This window comes from Protopterus annectens, chromosome 7.part0, assembly GCF_019279795.1.
Source record: "Protopterus annectens isolate FY-2018-M chromosome 7.part0, PAN1.0, whole genome shotgun sequence".
NCBI lineage: Eukaryota > Metazoa > Chordata > Ceratodontiformes > Protopteridae > Protopterus > Protopterus annectens.
Window position 1 is genome coordinate 608,405,978 of NC_056739.1, and position 22,084 is coordinate 608,428,061.

The 22,084-nt window shown below is 36.3% G+C and overlaps 1 protein-coding gene across 1 annotated transcript in view; it reads left to right on the forward strand.

Annotated features, from left to right (window-relative positions):
• Positions 1-22,084, forward strand: part of LOC122806067 (GRIP and coiled-coil domain-containing protein 2-like) — a 1,105,805-nt gene that overhangs the window by 967,454 nt on the left and 116,267 nt on the right. The window contains exons 23-24 of the mRNA XM_044076306.1: positions 3,482-3,613; positions 5,480-5,553. Coding sequence (XP_043932241.1) covers positions 3,482-3,613; positions 5,480-5,553 — 206 coding nt within the window. The remainder of the gene's footprint in view (positions 1-3,481; positions 3,614-5,479; positions 5,554-22,084) is intronic.

Sequence of the window (22,084 nt, forward strand, 5' to 3'; positions counted from 1 at the left end):
AGTATTTGTAGTGTATAGGGGCTAAAACATTTTAGGTGGTTTAATTATATGACTACAAGAACAGACAGGGTTATTGAGATACTGTTCTTTTAGTGCAATTGTAAATGTTTTTAGAGTCTAATTGAGTAAGAGAGAGAGGGAGCGCATTCCAAAGTTTGGCAGTGGCATGGGAATAGAGACATTGTTCAACTCTTTTGTTGGGTTTAGTTATAGTTAAGAGTTGTTTGTTAGGGGACCTAAGATGCCGAGTAGGGGTGTGTGTTTGTATTATAGTTTGAAGGGATGGGCAGTAGTTTGGATTATTTAGTAGTTTGTGGGTGAGAGTAAGTTGGCAGTAATGTAGGTAATGAGGGAACTCAAACCAGTTTATAGATTTAATGGCCAGGCAATGATGTGTGTGAGTTGGCATGTTGGAGACAAACTTGGTTATTTTATAGTAGCACGATGGCAGTTTGTTCAGGAGAGATGTGTGTAGGTTAGTGAAAATGGGGCAGCCATAGAGGAGGTTGGGTAGAAGTAGACAATTAGCTAGTTTAAACTTGGTAGACTTGTCCAAATAGAGTTTATGCCGGTAGAATTTGCCAAGCTTAAAATGGGTCTTTTTGATTGAGTTGAGTATATGATTCTCAAAGGATAGTTTGTCATCTGTTTTTACAATTTCCATTTCCTTATTGTTCTGAGAGAATATTTTAAAGTCTAGAGTTAGAGGTTTGGTTTTGAAGAGTAAAAGTTTAGATTTTTTGGGGATTAAGTAGCAGTTGAGCTTCATTAAGCCAAGATTCAATGGAAGTAAATGCATTTTGTGTTAACTTTAGGAGATCTAAGATGTTGTTAGAGGATGTAATTGTTGTCAAATCGTCCGCGTATTGAATGAGTGTACTTTGTAGGGATGCTTTATGGGGATTATTAATAAATATGTTGAAAAGCAAGGGCCCAAGAACAGACCCTTGGGGAATGCCTGTGTTGTTGAGTGGGTAATCTGATTGCTTACTTTGCCATCTAACAGATTGCTTTCTGTTGTGTAGATAGTTATGGAACTAGGATAGCTTGTGTGGGGAACAGTTTACGGTCTCAGGTTGTAAAAGTAGTTTTGAGTGGGATATTGTATCAAAAGCTTTTGATAGGTCTAGTAGGATCACTAATGTTAGTAGGCCTGCATCAAGCGCTTTGTATACAGTGTTGGTAAATGACAGTAAGGCTGTTGTTGTGCTCTGTGCTGGCTGAAAACCATGTTGGGTGGGTGCGAGTAGGTTATTGTCTGTGAGATGTTTTAGCAGTTGAGAATGAATGCACTTTTATAAAATTTTAGATAGAGGTGAAAGTATGGAGATGGACCGGTAGTTAGATAGATCACTCGTGTTACCGCCTTTGTGAAGGGGAGTAATGATTGAGTTTTTCCGTAGTTGTGGGACATATGATTCAGAGATTGATTGGTTAATGAGAATGCTAATTGGAAGAGCTATAGAATATGCTGCAAGTTTTAGGTATTCAGCTGGAAGGCCATCGGAAGAAGGGGAGCAAGGGTTTAGTTTTGAGAGCAGTTTGCGAACTAGAGAGGTGGGTACTGGTTGTAATGTAAATAGAGGAGTGGATGGGTTTTTGTTGAAATTACAATTGATGTTGGGGGAATGGTTAGAGTGTATTGTTTATGTTGCCGATTATACTTTTGTTAGTTTGTACAGGGAAATCAAGTTTTTGGATAGTATCAATAAAATGAGAATTGAAGGCTTGGGCAATTTATTGAGGGTCTTTGTCAGGAGATGGGGAGAGGTTGTGTTGAGTACCAGGATTTAGGAGAGAGGAAACAGAGTTCCAGAACAATTTGGGGCTATTTTGTTGGGTAGTGAGTTTAGTGGAGAAATAGCTTTTTTTATCATTGATAACTTGCTTTTTGGCACTGTTACAGAGTTGTTTATATCTGAGTTCAAGTTGTGGGGTTCTGTTTCTATACCATTCCTTCCAGGCTTTATTCCTGGAGGTAAGTAACTGTTTAGTTTGTTTAGTTAGTCATGGGGCATGGTTAGGCTTTACTCTTTTGGTACGTGTGGGGACAAGACTGTCTAGAATATCTAAAAAGACGTTATTGAAGTAGTTGACTGCTTCATCCAGTGGTGGAAATTTGGCAGGGGACCAGTTGTGGGTTTTAGCGACTCTAAAAATAGTTGTTCATTGAAATGGGTAAGATTTCTAGTTGTTCTTATTAAGGTCTTTCATGCCTTATTAATTTCCCTAGAAAAGTTACCCCACATAAAGAATTTACACTCAAACTTAAATTCCTTCTAATCTGTGAAAATCTTTATTCTTTCATATGCTCTGTAAGCATTCACACCCCTTAGAAAAAAGTAAAGATAATTTTTTTCCAAAACATGTAAAGCTAATCCTCTGCTGAGAATATTAGGCCTTTGACCACAATTGCAACCATGTATGCAGGTGGTTTGGCTGTGTGGGTGGTAAATGGCAAACAGGAGATGTACTCTGGCTGAAACTGACATCTACCAGACAGTGTCTGTGCTAATGATATACAGCTGTATGACTGAGTTTCACACGATTTACGTGTACTAGATAGTTCATCATGAATTTTATCCAGACAATGGCCGTTCATATACATTTGGTTCAGTAGTGATGTATTAAGAAACATTCTTGCAGTTAATGGTTGCCTGCTGCTTCGATCCTTGTTATCTCAAACAGCATGGTGCACAAACCAGATTAGCTGACTAACAGACAGAATGACAGATACAAGGAACTATGCTGGGACTGCATATTCATCTGATATGAAGACATACATTTGGCAGGAAAAGGCAAGACTCATGTCCTGACTGACTGCTGTACATCCATGCATAAAGAAAAGGCAAGGCCGGACTGGAGTCCTGACTGACTGCTAGACATCCATGCTTAAAGGCAAGGCTGGACTGAAAGGTTCTGACTTACTGCTGGACAACCATGCACAAAGGCAAGGCAGGTTTAAGATACTAGAACCTCTTAGAAGAGTTTTAGATTTTGTTTGTGAAAGAAATACAGGAAGGAAAAATGTCTGAATTAGAATGTCCTAATTCACAAGAACAGCATGCTCTCATGTACCTTTCTACATGTCAAAGAATGTCTGAGTCCAGAGTATGTAGCAGTTACAGAAAGGAAAACAGTTGGAATTCTAGTTTCATGGAATGTGACAACTCCTTAACTACAGCCAGTAAAACTATGATTCATGTGGCAGATGATGCAGAACTATAGGCAATAATAATAATAATAATAATAATAATAAAAAGCAATATTGCGTATAACATTTACTATTCCTGCATAATGTCTTATATTTATATCGTGATTATGTTAGAGATTCCTTATGTTTCTTCTCTATACATTTCATGCTTTACAAGGCTGCCCCTCACCTTCTTTTTAATGTGTTATTCACTGTATTTAAACAATGACTTGTGACACATAGATGTTATGCAGAGGTGAAGGCATTTCATTCTCTGTGGCATTTTAGGCATCCCTAGAAGAAGTAGACAGCGAGTTGTTCCAGGTCCGAGAAGAATTACAGAAGGTGTGGGACATGCTAAAAAGACGTGACACTGAGCTGGAAGAGCAATACCTAGAACTGGAGTCTGCTAGAGACCAGGTAAGAGAATATATGACCTAGCAGTCAAAACATGGCTTTAAATAACTGGTGCATTAGCAAATGCAAAATTTTCTACTTAAAAGAATTGATTACTTTAACTTCAGCAGTTGATTCTATCTCTCTCTCTGTCTCATGTGACATAAATTCTTATTTCACATACAGCTACCAAAAACCGTGAACATATATTTGAATATCCTGTGTGGTAATAGAAACAGTTTTAGTATTTATTTTGTTTGATATTTTCTTAGTACATATGATACCTTTATATTGTCTGTCTCTCTGTCTATCTTAATTGCCCTGTTCCTTACGATGACTGGATTTCAACCCAGATGTTTCTGTAGGAGGGACCTTTGCGGCTAGATGATGATGTCCAATTCCAGCGTCATTCATCTAGTCTGGAGTCTTTGACCAGCATGTTATCTTATCTGTCAGTAGCCGTTATCTTTATGTGTCACTTGAGTCCCTTCCATAGTCCTGAGGCTGAAAATAACTTCTAAGCGTACAGTACTGTACCAGTCTGTGAACTTCTGAGTCATTCATGGTTGCTTGATTGCTTACGTAGCCTCAAGTAATACAATTTATGATTCATAGGATATAAAAATCCACTCAGAAATTCAAGAAGCCCACCCCCAATTTAGACCTAAAATGTCTGTTGGAAACATTCTTTGATTTTCGAACCAAAGTGGGAGCATAGTTGTGTAGAATGGTATTTAGTGACAGACAAGCAGATGGATAATTTTATTAATAGTAAGAAGCTATGTGTATGTTAGTTCATGTGGTAAGTATAACCAATTTAAGCTTTCATTTTGCTGCAAATTCAGCCATTTCATTATATCATTGTTAAATTTCTGCCTTTTGTGGTACATGAAAGTTAGTAAGGATGGGAGTACCATTAAGTAGTGATGGGAGGAGGTAAATAGTGGCAAGTGAGTTTTAATTGTGTTGCTAAGAAAGTTTTTGGCTCTGTAAAGCATTCCTAGGTTTGGTGATTTTTTTATGCAATTTTGTATATCCAGGTCGAATATAAGATTATCGTCCACTATCATCCCAAATAATTTGCTATGAGAAGTGACTTATTGTTAAGAGAGAGGATTTAGGATTTAAAATTTTGTTTTTCATGAGGGGGGGTGGGGGTTGGGAAAAAAAGAAAGCATTTTTTGAGGAGGTTGAGCATGAATTTTTGGGTTACAAAGCCCAGTTTCAGTGGCCATTAAAGCTTCGTCAGTAATTTTTTGGAAATGTGCCAGGCTGTCTGATGTGCATATGAGTGTGGAGTTCTATGTATATTGTATTAGGGAGGCCTGCTGTGTGGATGTGTGGCGGGTGTTGGTGAGAATGTTAAAGGGGGGGGGTCCAAGAATAGAGCCTGTGCCATTTTACTGACTGATATCTTTTGGACAGGAAGCTTTTGAACCTTAGAATGGTAGACTGAGATAGACCTAGTGAGGACATTTGAAGTAGAAGTTTGCTGTGGCAAGCTGTGTCAAAGGCTGTAGACAAGTATAGAAATAAGAAGGAGACTAGTTTGTCATTATCTCTAGCTTTATTGACAGTATCTATAAAGGTTAGAAGTGCATTGTTAGTTCAATGGGAGGGATAGAAGCCATGTTGTGTGGGGGACAGGAGTTCTTCATGCAGGAGATAGTTTAGCAATTCTGTTTGAATGTAATTTTTCAAGTATTTTGGACAACTGGAGGTAAGATTGCTACAAGTCTAAAGTTAGTAATGTCTGTTGAATTTCATTCTTTGTGTAGGAAGATTATGTGTGTCATTTCTAGTTGATAGAAAGTAAATGTCACATTATTTTTTTCTAGTTTATTATCAGAAGGAAAACAAAAATCATTATATCTTTTTATTACTTTGCAGTTCTCAGAGTGCAGCACGGAGAAGCAAAGACTGGCCAGTATGGTTTCTTCTCTGGAACAACAGCTTTCTGAGAAGTAAGAAATAATTCACATCATACAATAAAAAGTACAGCAGACTGTAGCTGCTCCCGTGGAGCTGAGAATTGTGTGCCTAGCTGGTTTGGGCGGATATTTATTCATATTATATACAACTGTTAATCAGTTATTATTTCACTTTATTTCATTTGTTTGTCAAACAAATTATATAGTGAGCTTTCCTAAAGCCACATTGTACATCCTTTGCTGTTGCTGTGAATTATACACATCATGTACTTGTTTATCAGTTGATGTGTCTTCTACTTTGAATTGTGTATTTTATTTCCTCCTTTTTTTAAATCTCACCCTTTGACTACAATGCTGTGTGTATTATGCTACAATTGTATGGCCCAATATGTTCACTAAAACATTCTCTGTTTGTTAATACAGTCTGTAATCACTGTAATGCCCATTACTGTTGCTTTGCAACACTTATCTTTTTGTACTTTTAAATACTGCATTCCAGTGTTTTCTATATCTTTATTTTGTTGATCTTCCTTTGAAAATACATTTTCATGTTATTTGTACTGATACCTTTATTCGCCATCCTTTTTTTCTTTTTCCACTTGCGATCCTGCCTTTTTATGCAAAATTCCTTGTGTCAGTGCAGTTATCTTGCTAAATAAGTACATAGCTGCTTTCTGAAGGCAGATCTTTGTTTTCCTTTTTACAGATTACGTATTAAGATGTCAGACAGTTTATCATTTAATCATGCACATATTCTTGTACTCAATGTTCTTAGTTTTATGAAAAGAATTAGCAAATTCAGCTGAATGTAAGATTTTATTTTATGTGGCATTGTCTGATTCATCTGCTTCAGAAGCAGCACTTACCATCCAGTCAAATCACTATCTTAACAGGATTGAAAAAAGGAGGGATGGCAAATTCAAATATATTTCAGGATTTTGTGTTTTTTGTGGGATCATTTTCTCTGGAATATCTTTTAATATTAGAGTGTATAAACTTAATCACAAACTCTTTGTGTAAACCTCTTTCACAATTATAAATATACATCCCAAGTTTTGTTAACAGTTATCATGTGCTACTGTATAATGTATTCACATTAATCCTATGGATTTTCATTTTGTCACTTGTTCAGTCCAGAACTTTATTACAAGAGACCAAGCTTTCTTGGTTAAAAATAAAGCAAAAATGCAGATAAAACATCAGAATCTTGTCAGACTTAATTATGTTGCATTGTAAACCAAGAGTATTCCGATAATGAGATTTTTAGTATTGCTATTAAAATACTTTGCATGCATGCTTATCACAGCTTATACCTCTTAACCTTTCAGGTTTTTGTAGAATGCCCAGTTTTTTTGTCTCAAATTTTTGGTTTACTCCTCATAAAATTTGTGTTTTTCTGGCAAATCATTGAGTACTGAAATCATTAAATGATGGCATATATTTGAATTTCAGACTTTGTATCCTTCAGAAAATGTGTATGAATACAAAACCTATTATTCTAGCAACTTTTTACATTTATATTTAAATTGTGGGCCATTGTCTTCCCCATTATTTTAGCTTTGTTCACATTTCTTGCACTTAGAGGTTGATAGTTAAACATGGTATTGTGTCTTTTAACCATGTTTCTATTAACTTAAATTCAAATAAATGTATAAACCAAAAAAAAAAATCCCTCTGTGAGTTATGTACAAATGAATGTTCAAGTTATTGTTTTTAAAAGGTTATTGGTTAATAGCGTTAGAGCATGGCAAGTCTTGGGGACTAGTAATACTTTGTTATTTTTAGAGAAACCTGTTTTACTGACTTGTGTTGGCATTTTCATCATGTGACATTGTCATAATTGCCTTCTTAAAATATTAATTTGTTGCACAGCCCAAAACTGTGATAGATTAATACTAAAATGTGAAACACGAGGTTTTGTATCTGAACCTGCACCTACATTACATACCAGAAAACAGAAAAAAGTTGTTGGCTACAAAATATTGTGAAACTAAATTGACTTCTGCTCTAAAGTCCTTGGAGTATTTTCCCAAAACTGTTCTCTTCTCTTCTAAAGAGTGCTGATTAGACACTGTAACTGCAGAACAAAATTCACATTCAGAAAACCTTCCAGCACTATTGCATATTCCTTGCAGAAAAATATTGAACTCTGCCTCCGTTTCACAATGTTTTACTCATAAAGATTCATTACTCTAACCTGTCACTGGCACACATTTTCCACACTTTTTACTCTCACATGAAATTCTTTAAAATACGCTTACATAGGCTTACTTCAGTGGCTCTGCGGTTGCATTTAATTAACATCCACCGATGAAATCAAATCCCCATTACCTTTGTGTTAGATGCATTTTTAAACATCTGTATTAAAATATCAAATTAAATAGTGACAATATTATGCATACATTAACAAAAAAGAAAGTATAATAACATTTTCCATTGTTATTGTCATGTAGTTTTGTTAGAAGCATTTTAACCTATAAGACCCGTCTTACTTTGTAACTATAATTTACTTCAGACACTCATTTTATATATACATATATTTAGCAGTCCATTTTATCAATAACAATTTTTGGGTGAGTCATGAAAATTGTGTTTCTACAAAATGTTGAGATCCTTGTGTTATTAATATTTAATAAAGGGTATGTGTGGGGCTTTTCTTCTTGTTTTCATAAATTGTTTCTGGAGCTGCTGACATATCCCAGTATCCCTAAGACAATAAGAATTATGTGTCTGCTTTAAGATTCCTAACTGCATGATGCCAGCCATATGCAGAAAAGTGCACTTGTATTATTTATTGGTCTTTTGTGTTAGACTTCAGGGTGTTGAAGGAATACTTATTTCTAAAGTTTTAATCCTTTTTTTTTTTTTTTTTCTACTGAACATCTCTAATTTAATTTTTTTCTCTCTGTTTTTCTCCTTTAGAAGTCTTGTATGTAGTTCACTGTTTACAGCAGTTAAATTAATGAAAGTATGCAGTTCTTTTATTACAAAAGCTCTACCGGCTGTAATATGAATAATTTTATGGTATATGGTATCTTTGTATACATTGTATATAATTAATGTGCACCTTTTTCAGGAATATTTAAACAAGGCGAAGCCAAAATGAATAATAATAAAAAATAACACGGGAGCATGGGAACCAAATGACAAGGACACACAAAATTATCTGTATTGAACCTTAACTGAGGTTCAGAAAACCAGGGAGGTATACTGTTTCATAGGTTTTGAAATGCTGACAATCTAAGTTTGAACAAACTGTGTTACCTAGTTTACAGTCAACAAATTTACTCATTTTACCAACAGCTGACCATGTGTGACTCAGTAAGATCAGTAAGACATTCTGAGATTTTGGGAGTTGCACCAGCTACAGATTTCCTGTCAGATGTGAAACTGATGATATGCTTTCTTGTCTGCAAACAGCAAGCTATCTAACCTGTAAGACACTGGTTAAGTGACAGGACAGAAAGACTGTACATGTCTATCTGTTTTTGTTTCATCACTGCAAATATGAAAGCTTTTTGCATACTTTGATGGAAATGGGCCCTGTTTCTAAGTCAGGGAATAATTAAAGTTCAGTTTTGCTGAAATCTTTAATGTTTGCCACGAGTCTTCCTGTAACCTGCAATGTTCTTAGAATTTCTTTATTATGCAGTTCGTAAGTGGTGACTTGTATCGGTAGCCCCTGTAACTATGTTTGAAGAATCTTGTTTATTAACCTAATTGCTCCTTCTACTGGAACTGTCAATGTATCCTTATTTCACATTGCTCTAGTTTGTGGCTACATGTCTTGATATTGTACAAATTTATGTCTTTATTTCATGACATGATGTACACCTGTCTGTACCTGATACTTTTCCAAGGATTTTGTGGAGCATTCTGTACAGAACTTACTGTCCTGAATTGCCAGTATTAACATTTCTTTTTTTGGTTGAACTTCACCTCACCTGATCCACTGATACATCAACTTCTGATCAACATGTGGTTGTTCCAGCTGATCTCAACACTTCCTACAGAAATTGTGGGTTTTACGCTTCTTTCTTTTTTCCTGATTGCTTACTTTGTATTCTTTCTTTTCCATTTTTGATCTCTTTGTTGCTTCCCGGTTTTGTCCATCCTTCCATCCATCTGCTAAACTAAGCAAAGATGTCATCTTGACACTTTCTTTATGTCTTAGAAGTTTCACTATGTTTAGTTCTGATGCTAATAAATGTCTCTGCAATCCCACATTCACCAGCCTGTACGTGTAGTCAGTTCCAAGAAGGCCCATGCCTCCTTCAAACTGAGGGATGTACAGTCTTGGCAAGCACTGGTTCTTATATATCATATGATGCGCATGAAGTAGTTTTCTTATTTTTCTGTCAAACTTATCCAGCTCTTTTTGGTGCCTGTCAATCATCCCAAGCTATAAATTAAAACAGGAAGTTCAGGCTGATTTATAGCTTGAACTTTATTCGTAGATGTCAACATTTTAGTCTTCTAGAATGTTCCTTACTGAGATTTGTCCTCATTCGATCAAGCTGCATTGCTGGCACTTCATCTGTTCCCAGATATTTGTACACTCCCTCTTGTTCCAATTCTTTTATATCACATTCTTCTCCAAGTCGTATATTTTCTTGATTCTTCAATTTAACTTCTTTCAGATGTTGCTTTTGCACATTTGTTGAGACCAAATTAAGTTATATCATCTGACAAAGTTTTAAAGTCATGTGTGCGTTCTTCCAGGTTATAATCTGATAAACTGTAGAGTTTTAGATCATCCACAAAAAGTATATGAAATATTTTTTGACAGGATGATTTTCTTGGACCCAGACTGAATCAATGACCTAGGCCATTAACAGCTTAACAGACTGAGGGCAAGACAAACAGTAATGGTGACAAAGAATCACTGGATTTTAACACACTGGATAGCTATTTCCTCTTGTTTTGTAGTTCAACTGCAAAGCATTTTGCTATTTTTTCATAGTAAATGCAATAAATTGTAATAGTGTGAGACAGATGTTGTACATCCATAAGCATTCTACAATCCAGGAGTGGGGAATGCTATCAAATGCTTTCTATCCATGCCATAATAAGATTCCTGTTCTTTTTACAGGTCTCCATTATGGCTTTGCTTAGAAAAAAGTATCCTTAGCTCTGTATGAATCTGTTTTATCCCCCCTTCTATTCAAAGGCTATAATTAAGATTTTATTTAAATAACTTTATATTCTGTCTACATAAATTCTTTTATATAACTTGTATGTTGTTGGGGGACATGTTATTGGTTGATAGTTCTTATGTTGGTTTGCAGATTCAGTTTTAAGTATGACTGTGGTTTTCCCTATTGTTAGCCAGTCTGTTGTCAGTTTGGGGTATCTATACAGTTATTTTTAACTCAAGTCTAAATCATGGTGTAACGATATAAATTCCTTTAACTAAAAGCTAGGTACAGCATCTGAACCTGGTGTTTTCCAGTCAGGAGCCTTTCTTAACTTTATCTCAGTATAAGTTACTTCATTCTAATCTATATCCTGTGTATCGGATTCTTTGACTTTTATCTGTTCAGCTTCCTTGTTGCATTCAGCTGAGTTCTCCTAGATATTTCTCCAGAATTTATTAATTTCCATTATTTTTATGGTGCCTCAGTTATTCTTGTTTTCTTTCCTAAACTGATGTAGAATTTATTTGGTTCATCCCTAAACTGTTGATTTTGAATAATTTCTTCATATTTCTTAGAGTATTTGCAGAGTTGTTTTTTTTTTATTTTATTTTTTTGGCCTCTGCAGTGATTTTTTAATGTATTGTTAGTAATAGTACAACTCAAATCTTATTCAGTTTTGATGTTTTGCTTTTGTTTAGCTTATTCACTTTTCTATTAGTTTTTTAGATTAATTTCCTTTTCTGTATTTTCCAGTAATGTTGCATCTTTTTTTAATTTATCATAGTTGTTTCTAGTTGCCTTTTCCATGGTGGTGCTCTATTTGCTCCTTTACTTTTCTTTACTAGTTTATGCTTTCTTGGTAATACCTTGCCTGTTAGCTTTGCTGAAAAGTAATATATAATGTTAATTTCTGTTATAGCTTGTGGATCTGTCTTTATAGTTCCATTTACTTATTAATTTAGCATATTGGATTTTTAACAATCCATGTCTTATTCATTTTTTTTCATTTTTGGTAGCCCATGTCGTGTGTGTGTGTGTGTGTGTGTGTGTGTATATATATATATATATATATATATATATATATATATATATATATATGTGTGTGTGTGTGTGTATATATGGGTCTACTTTGTTTCATTGAAAGATCATTTCATTGAATTTCAATTCTCCCTGACCAAATCACTGAAAGCTCAAGTTACTGAAAACTCATTTCATCGAATCTCATTTCACTGAAGTTAAGTACTGGCACTGTGTAGAGTGCTGTAATGCAAGTAAAAGGTATATGCCGTTTTCCCCACTGTAGTGCAATCCTAGACTTAGTATATATAGTTGGGGGGATATTCTGAAAAGAGTTAATCATTGGTGTTGTAAGTATGCATGTCTGTGGTTTAAAATGCATTGTTTTGAAGCTTTTGTTGAAATATAATTTAAAACCAAACTAGGTGGGGTGCTACGCCCCCCCCCCCCCACAATGTGGCGGGCTGTGCCTCCCCCACACCTCCTAAGTATATATACTAACTCCAGGATCGCACTGCAGTGGGGAAAAGGGTAAATACCTTTTATACAGTACTCTACACAGTGCCAGTACTTCACTTCAGTGAAATGAGATTCGGTGAAATGAGTTTTCAGTAATTTGAGCTTTTAGCGATTTAGTCAGGGTAAATTGAAATTCAGTGAAATGAGCTTTCAATGAAACAAAGTAGACCCATATGTATATGTTTTGTTATATTTATCCATTTTTATCAAATTGAGTGGGTCTCCCCTTAAATTATTCTCTTCATGGTTATGAGTTTCTTCTGCAGTTTGTGTTTCCTGCCCTTTCTGATTTTGCATGAACATGTCTTGGTTTTGGAATTATTCTGTAACTAGACTTCTTGAGATTTTATTTTGTAAAACATTTTCGTTGCTTTCAAAGTGTAACTGAAGTAATGAACCATTTTCTTTATTGATACATAGCTCTACTTTGTCTGTTACGTCTTCAGCTTACACTTGTTTTACTGAACCACCATTCTGAAGTAGTGTTTACATCTTGGATTCCCATTCAAATCATTTAAGTGGATTTAACAGTGAGCTGCTTACTTGTTGCTACATTAAACTTCATTGGCAATATTATGTGTTGTGTGCCATTTACCATGTCTGGGTGTCATTGTCTATTTGTATCTTCAAATATTTTCCCCTTTGCTTAACAAACTATTACTCAGAACTGATCTATTTTCTGCATAAGAGCTGCACCATTAGGTGGCACCACATTTCACAAGTCCATTCCTCTGTATTGCAAATGCCTGTGGTGTTTTTTCTTTTATATTAAGACTTCATGTTTTGCATCATTTTCTAATTAACTGTTTTTTTTTTATTTGAACACCAATTTGTATTTATTTGCTTAATTAATGATTTAGGCTAGCATTTGTAATGTTTGATATTTTTCTGTTTCAGATATTTTTTTCTTTTCTAATTTCCCTTACTGTTATACTGTAACCCCTTTTGGTATACTCTGGGTTTTGTTGCATAAAAATATCAAAACATTATTTCCTTTTAGTCTTCAAGTTTCCTTCTCACTGTTTCCATGCCTCTTGCCTGGCCTACTTTTTGTGGATTGTCAATTTCTGTTGTCACGGTGAGGTTTCTAAGATCAGGGTCTAACACTTTGTCAAGATGTCTGCCATACACAGAGGACTTAACACTGTTTTTTCTAGTAAGCATGACCCTAGTGACTTTGGTTGGGAACTGTTTTTATCCTGGGATAAGTGCACCCAGCTTTTTTTATTTTATTCTTATTTTTTCTCCATCATATGTAACAGCAGAAGCGTAGATGGCTCAACCAGCAACCTGTGCCAGTCCCACAAACAAGTGCCCTACCCTCTCAGCTGTTCCCTTGAATAGCAAAAAAAAAGACTTCTGCAAAATTTGTAGGATGCTTTCTGCAGAGATTACATAATCCAAACCCCCCACCCCCAGTTCTTCAAGTAAAGAGCAAAAATAAAATAAAAATCCATTCCTTTTACTGGCGCACCAGCCAGATACAGGACACACACACCCTTCCCTCCTGCCCCAGACAATCAGGTCCTTTTTCCATGTCCTGCTCTCAACCATCCTTCCTTGCATACAGTTAAAAGAATCATAATAATAAAAATTGCTTGCTACAAATGTAGCAAGAAGTTGCTACAGTTTATATCCTGCAAGGAGTGTTAGAGTGGTCAGCAGGTTTTACCTAAAAAAGTCTCTTTAACACTGTAGCAAACTGCTTGCTAGAATGTAGCAAGCAGCTGCTATAGTTAGACCAAATATGGAGTGCTGCAGTGCTCAGGTTTGACCACAAATGCAGTACCAGCTTTTAAAAGAGTGATTGAGATCATGAATGGCCACTATAATTGCATCCTCTAACACTTTGCTCTTGGGGCAGTTGCCCATTTTGCCCCTCCCTATCTACACTACTGTGTAACAGTTTGTGTATATCAGTTACATGTTGGTGGAATTTAGTAAAGAGTGGGGTCCACCACATTAAGGTACCCATCAAGGCTTGAGGAGGAATGCAGATGAAATCAAAAGTTCCCTTCTTTTTTTACACTGATTCCATCTCTCCAACTCTGGGTTTAGAACCATGAGATAGGCATTATCAGTGATGTATCACAGTGCTCTGCAATAGTGCCACCCTTTTTTGTTTTTTAAGTATAAAAAAGTAAGAAATGGTCTTTAGATAGCTATATGTGCTGATGATTTCAAATTGAGCAACACAATTGTTTCAATAAAAGTGGCCTAATGGTTAAGGTGTTTGCCTTACAAACACAAGGTGCAGGGTTTGAGTCTCACAAGGGATAACTGGCTAGGCTTAAATGGCTCGCAAGGGCAGTTAACCTAGTACTAATCTATGAACCTAAATGCCTACCTGGTGCTGTGTAAATTGCCTTACCTTTAAAATTAGTAAATGTGGTGTTGTCATAAAGGGCATAAATTATGATTGCAAAATAAAAATATTTAAAATGAGGCTTGGAAACAGTGAGTTTGATACTTGAGAACAAAGGGGAAGTCATGCTTTGCTATTTTTATGCAACAAGACCGAAGGTTTCCAAAAATGGGTTAGAGTGCAAGAGTAAAGGAAAAGAAAAAAGTGAAAAATCATTGAAATAGAAAAAAGTTAAACATTGCATATGTTAACCTGAAATAATCACAAAAACAAAATAATATTTAGGTAAGAAAAACATTGAGTAAATTAGAAAACGATGCAAAACAGGAAGTGAATTCATCCTCATTAAAGATTTTGGAACAAGGGTAGACAGCAATTTTTATCTTTTTTCATCTGTACCTGCTGACCATTAAGCTTTCCCAATGATACATTGAGCCATTTCTTCTGTGGCAGTAAGGCTCATCCTCATGTCCACCAGGACAGAAGCCTGCACAGGGGCCATCATCCAGACAGACATTGGGGATATTTGTGATGTGGCAATGAGTGCATTTTTTGGATTAAGGCTGTAACCCTACCCTGGCTGCAGCATGCACATCTTTATCACTGCGGGGAATACCAGTGCTCCCCCTTCCCCCAACATCTACATATGCTATCACTGCCCTGGGCTGCCACAGTGCATGCCCCTCGCTATACCAGCTTTTGCAAGCCTAGGGTCTGCCATCACCAGTCTAGGTTGCCACAGTGCATGCCCCTTCCTATACCAGCAACCGTGGGCCCAGGAGCTCCCATCACTGCCCTGGGCTGTCACAATGCATGCCACTTACTACACAGGCTCCTACTCGTCCAAAAGCTGCCATGGTTTGGGGTGCCACAATGCATATCCCTCTCTACGTGTTTTTTTTTTTTTTGGGGGTGGTGGACCTTTAAGTTCAATTATTTTAGGATTGGTGTCTTGACATTTTAAGGAATGTCATAAATACATAAAGATTAACCTTACTGTAGGTTAAACTATTCAAAATGTGGATATATGGTCCAGTATCAGAAAGTTTGGACAAATCTAAAAAACACTGCCTTAGGTAGAATTTTGTTATGCAATGCCTTACTTATGGCTTCATAAAATTCTGTTAAGACTTGTGTGGTTAAAAGTGTCCTGTTAAAAACACATTGTTTAGTATCCATTTGACAAACATTTATGGGATGTTGCATTAGCAGTGGTTAAGATGCGCTAAATGCACTGGTAGTGCTTATTAGGCAGCAGGTATCAAGCATGTTCTAACTCCATTTTGTAAACTGGTCTTATGTCTTATAGCTGTGGTTTTCCATATTCTAGGAATATAGCAAAGAACCGTATTCAGACTGTATATGATAGACTTTGGGTTGCAGATGTGACAGACTTCTGCTGTGTGAAGATAATAGAAATACTATTTTTTTCAGTCATAGCAGAATGTTTAGCATATGTCATGGTCTCAGAAATGAGGGCCTCAGAAGTAATTAAAAGCAGTTACTCGAGTTCAAAAGAAGTCATAGCAGCGATAATAAAAGTGGTGATATTCTAAGTAAAGTTACCATTTCTGACAACAGCAAATCTGAGTGTGTACTAAACTATTTTATCTCTCTCTCTTTATATATATATATATATATATATATATATATATATATATATATATATATATATATATATATATAATTATTTTATATTATATATTATATGTATTATTATTGTTATTGTTATACTGTTATTCTCAGTTGTCTCAGAGCTTACATATTTGGCTATATTGCAAGTTGTTTCACATTTTCCCCTGGAGTTGCATACTTTTTTGCTTCAAGTTTCATTAAGTGTGTGTGTTTGTGTGAATGTCTGTATATATATATATATATATATATATATATATATATATATATATATATATATATGGGTCTGCTGCTGTACATTGAAAATACACTTCTTCGAAATAGAGCAGTAGACCCTACACTTAAACGAAAGTGAACTTTTGCTGAAGTTTAGTTCCCTGGGCTACCCAAAAAAAAAACAAACCACTAAAACATGTTTTTGCATGTTTTGTGCCCCCCCCCCACACCCCCCTACTTAAATATACCAACTCCGAGATCGCACTACAGTGGGGGAAAAGGGAATATTCCCATTCCATGCTGTAGTGTGACTGCCGAAATCAATGCTCCAAGTTTCACTACTTCGAACAAGTGGACTCGGTGAAGTGGGGTTCGAAGTAGTGAAATTTCGAACATATTGACGGATCCCATATATATATATATATATATATATATATATATATATATATATATATATATATATATATATATATATATATATATAGGTTCATAGGTTGGTATTAGGCTATTTGCCCTAGGGCCTATATAAGCGTAGCCAAAAAGGTACTCTGGCTTTCGCCACCTAAGAAAATTATTTTCCTGTGCCCCTATCGAGCAGAGCCACAGAAGTGATCCCCAGGGTGAATTTCCTATTTCCGATCCAATCATTAAGATTTTTCTTGAAGAGTGCTAATGAGGGGCTTTGTTTGATATAGATAGGTAGTTTTTTCCAGAGTATGGGAAGTCTCTGGGACAGGAATCTATCCCTCCACCATGTTCTGTTTATTGTGGTGACAAGGTTTAGGTCGCTAGAGAGTGTAGCTCAGAGGGATTGGACTTTCTTTACGTGGAGCATGTCCAGCAGCTCTGGGTTTGACATAGCTTTGTATGTTAGGCAGAGATCACCTCTGAGTAGGCGATATGTGACGGAGTAAACCTGGAGTTTTGAGACGGTCTGCGTAGGGCATCTGTTTGAGGCCGGTAATCCTCGGAGGTATTTCTGCAGCCTTTCCAGTTGTTGTAGATGTCTTGTGAGGTGCATACCAAAAGGGGCATTGTACTCTATATTGGGTCTAATGAGTGATGAGTAGAGGGAACAATGACCTCTTTTCCTGGATGAGAAACCTTTTGTGAGGTGTGCCACGTAGAAGGATTTCCTGACTACTGTGGTGATGTGATCAAAGGAGAGACTACTGTCCACCTGTACCTCAAGGTCTTTTATCACACTTTCGGTGCTAAGTAGACTACCGCCTATGTGGTAGTTCATGGGTACAGAGTTTTTACCAAAAGGGATGACAATGCACTTTTTGGCACTGAGCTTGAGGCCATGGCTTTGACACCAGGCATCTGTCTCAGTGAGGCCCTTTTGTAGGATGTCCACATCGTTAGGAGTTTCGATTATGGCTTATAGTTTGCAGTCATCTGCGAACTTCATTAGCCAAAGACTTTCTGTGTTAGCCTATACTTCAGAGAAGTAGATACCAAACAGGAGAGGACCCAGGACTGAACCCTGTGGTACTCTACTTGTCACTGCTCTGAAGTCGGATTTGGAGTCTGCTACTTTCACAGTGTGGGTTCTGTCAGTGAACCAGTTGGCAACACCACCAAGGAGTGCCCCTAGTGCAGGGACAACAAAACGCCACAGCTGAAAACAGAAATTCCAGTACCAAATCTTCTGTACAGTCTACAATATCAGGCAAAATACTTTTATGATAGATGCAACAGATACAGTGGGTAGTGCTGTTGCAGATATCATGAATGGTATAACTACCTCTGTCTCACCTGGAGAAGCGACTAGTCTAGTGGGACTAACCAAATCAAAGTACAAATTTCTAATATTCTATCAATATCAAATTTTTGTGTGTGTATGTGTATATATATATATATATATATATATATATATATATATATATATATACACACACACACACACACACACACACACACACGGTGCATGTTTGCTATATACTTTTAAACATCTTGGTATTAATTGATTCAGTAAGTGGTGACAGCTATCATAGCATGTGGACTAGGCATTAGCCATATTATGCATTCCTAGTTAGTAAGGCTGAATTAAGTAGTTTTGGAAAAGAAATCTCTGAAAAATTAGGAAATACTGATATTTTTGGAAATTAACCATTACTGTGTAAAACTCACCCGTCAGAAAATATTACCCAACCACTTCTACATCTGTCTGCCTCTTCAACTTATCTTCCTTCTCCCCTAACCATAACGCTTGACCATCCATATTCTTTGTTTATTGTACTTATATGTATTTAGCTGTATATTTCTCTACTTTACTTCTATTTTTTCAGTGCTAATGTTTCTTTTTAGTTAATTTTCCTCTGTGCTCTTTTATCTATTTATATTTATGTCTGTACAGTCTTAATATATTTTGTTGCATTTTGCTACTTGCCCACATTCAGATTGAAATTTGTCAGTCGTGATCAATGCTGTTCCCTTGTTAACAAATTCAAATAAAATAAAGATGTTGCCAGTGATTATAGTTAACTAATAGTGGCAAGCGCTTAATCAAATTTATCAAATTGATGGCATTGCTAATAATCTAATGTATTGTAAGTCTGATAAACACACTGATTCCATCATGAAGTGGGATAATGCTGTGACTATGTTCAAAATAATGCCAGTTTGCTATTTTTATTTCACATTTGCTAACTGGGTAAGCCCACTAGATTCTGTGCTTAAGTGTCCTGCTTAGAGTCACACAGCAGGCAAGTGAAGGGGGAAATAATCAACCCCCATATTTTTGTACACAGGAAACTGCTCGTTAACAGTTCAAAACCTTTTTTTTTATATAACAGTCAAAACCTTAATTCTCAGTGCTAAAAGCCAGACTTACTTGCTAAGGAGATGGAGAAGCTCAATGTGTGTGTGTGTGTGTGAGGGGGGTGAATATGAGTACCTGATGCTGACTCATCCACTCTATGAGAATGGAAATGGCCAAGGTTTATAAGCACTGATACCTGATAGAGACCGATGCACACACCAAGAGACAGAGGACTGTAATGTGCACACAGTACTACTAAGCAGCACTGTGCTGTATAACCAGGAATAGGCACATATTTGGAAGCACACGTGCCATCAGGCCAGAACTGCCGTCCCTGCTTTGGCTGCATGCATGTCAGACCATAGGGTAAAAGAGGTTAGGGACAGAAAAGTGAATATCTCTGTGGAGTGTTAAGAATAGCATTGTGCCAGCAGCTAATCCACCTTCACTAATGACCAACTTAAGACCAGAGGATTTTGCTTGTGGATTATCCCCAACAGAGGTGTGGCCCTGGTCCACGAGGGTAAGCCAGAAACTTTGGTCAGAGGGGAGAAGTTCTTTGGGATGAAGCTGACTGACAGAGTGTCACAGGGGGAAAAACTTAAAACATGTCTAAAAAACATAGGAAATCCAAGAATTCCTGGTCTGTTATAGTGATATGAGCATGTTGTTACCAGTTTGTACCCAGATTGTTAAAGTGATGTGTTAATAAACTGAAATTCACCTTGCCACAATGATATGTGTTGCAGTAAGTGCTGAACAGCATTTTCACTATATATGTGAATGTTTTCAGCTGCTCCTTTTCTTCTAATAAGTTTTTAAAACTGCTGCTTTCCCCACATTATGCCACCAAGGATAAACTAGCAAACGTTCACAATAGTGATGTCAGCTTAGGGTAAGTGGGTAGGTGTAAGGACTATTCATCCATAGATTTTATTGGATGCTCTTTACACTTACCCTAAGTTGATGTCACTTAAGGATACACTAAACTTATCTGGACCATGGTTTAATAAAGGAGCTTACGAAAGCATTTTTATTAAAAATGGCTCAAATAAAAAAGGAATGATCGTGGTACTAGTGCATCATGACATTTAACTCTCTAAATGCTGTGAAGTACTTGCCAAAATTAACAAACCACTTTAAAGTCATCCATTGTAAGGCAAACATAATTTAGATCAGTGTTCTTTGATGCATGTAGAAAGCTGGTATGTTGCAGATTTGTTTATGATGCTGAATTAGAAACAGCAATGTCTCTGTTCATTGGCATAGCTGAGCATCGCATTTTGATATAATATAGGTTGACTCAACAATTTATGTATGGGTTTTACATTTGAGGTGTCTATTTAAGAATCTGAATACTCCCCTGGTGCCGCAGTGTTTAAAATAAGAAGCATTCCATTTATATTTTTGATCCCATTTTATATTAAGGTATTGGATTTTCTTTTGGTAAGTTGTCTTTCAGTGACCATCAGCTTGGCAGAATCTCATAACTCCAAGGTTCTGTGGAGGGAAGCCTGATAGGTTTAATATAAATATGTTTAATTTTCTCTTCATTGTAGTTTGTAATGGTTCTGTAAACCTGTCCACTCACTTCCCGACATTTTCCTGGAGACTCAAAAATGAAAGTAAGCAATAGTTTTATACCTTTTCTGGAAATGCGCACTGTACATTTTTAAGTTTCAGGATCTCCATAAAATGGGCATTTTGTTAATTTACTTGCTCTAGGAGGCATACAGAAGCCAGCAGCCAAATTAACTCCCTCCAAAAGGTTGGCTGTCGGCTTTGTTTTTTGCTGCCAAGAAAATAATTGCCCTCTTTTAATTGCTGTTAAAGGACGCTTTGTTTACAAGAGTGGTTACTTTGGTTGCCCTTATCAAGAATGTGAGTACAGCAGGCATTTGTCCCACAGTATGGCACTAGCCATTTTGGTTGTGACTAATTCGCCACAAACCATTTGTATCAAAACAGACTGACTGACGTGGAAGTCGGCTGTTTTTTGGAGTCAATGCTCCACAGACGCTCATTATGCAGTGGTCTGCATCCCTGCACAGCTCCTTGGTATATGGGGTAACACCGGGGTCACCAGACCTTGAAGAAAAGGTATAAAAAGCAGAAAATTAGTTTCACTGAAGCACCATTCAGTATCAAATAAAAATTATTCAGCAAATTCTCTCTCAGGATTACTGAATTTTTGCCACAGTTAAATTGTTTTCAATGCATATCTTTGTAAAGCACTATAGCTTGGAATTGTAGTATATGAACAAAGCTTCATTTAGCAGGGAAGTCCTGCAGTGTTAGCCTATCTTAAATACTTTTTCTGTTCTTTGCATACTTGGATACTGAACCATTAACCATCCAAAGAAGACAACAGGCTGGATGGTAAATCCTTATTCACTGCCTCGAAGACAGAATTGAACCATAAAGACAATCTTTGTAAAACGGAATGTTATTGTTCATGTGAAACTGAATGTGAGCCTTCATGTGCACACTCTGAATATTGTAATTATCCAAAAGGAATGTATAGTGAAGCTAGAAATCTAGATCTGTGACTGGTGATATGCTCTGTTAAGAGTTATTATGATTGTTTAAATGCTCTTTCTATTGAAATAATTTAGTAGTTGATCTTAAACATGAAGTGGCATTGTAAAAAATGATGTTTGCATTTTAAATTATTTTTGTTAATTTACCTGCACTGTTTTATTTGAACAGTGGCCACTTAGATCCATTGTATAGTTCCAAGTGTATTAATGTACAGACTGTGTGCAAATACCTCTTCACAGCCATGTCTGTCCACATGTAGCTTGGCTGTGCAATTAGCATTTGTTAGACCTGCTCAGAAGTAGGAACTTAAATGTATTTATGGCAATGATAAGAGACCTTTCTAAAGACAGAATATACCATCAAGAAGGA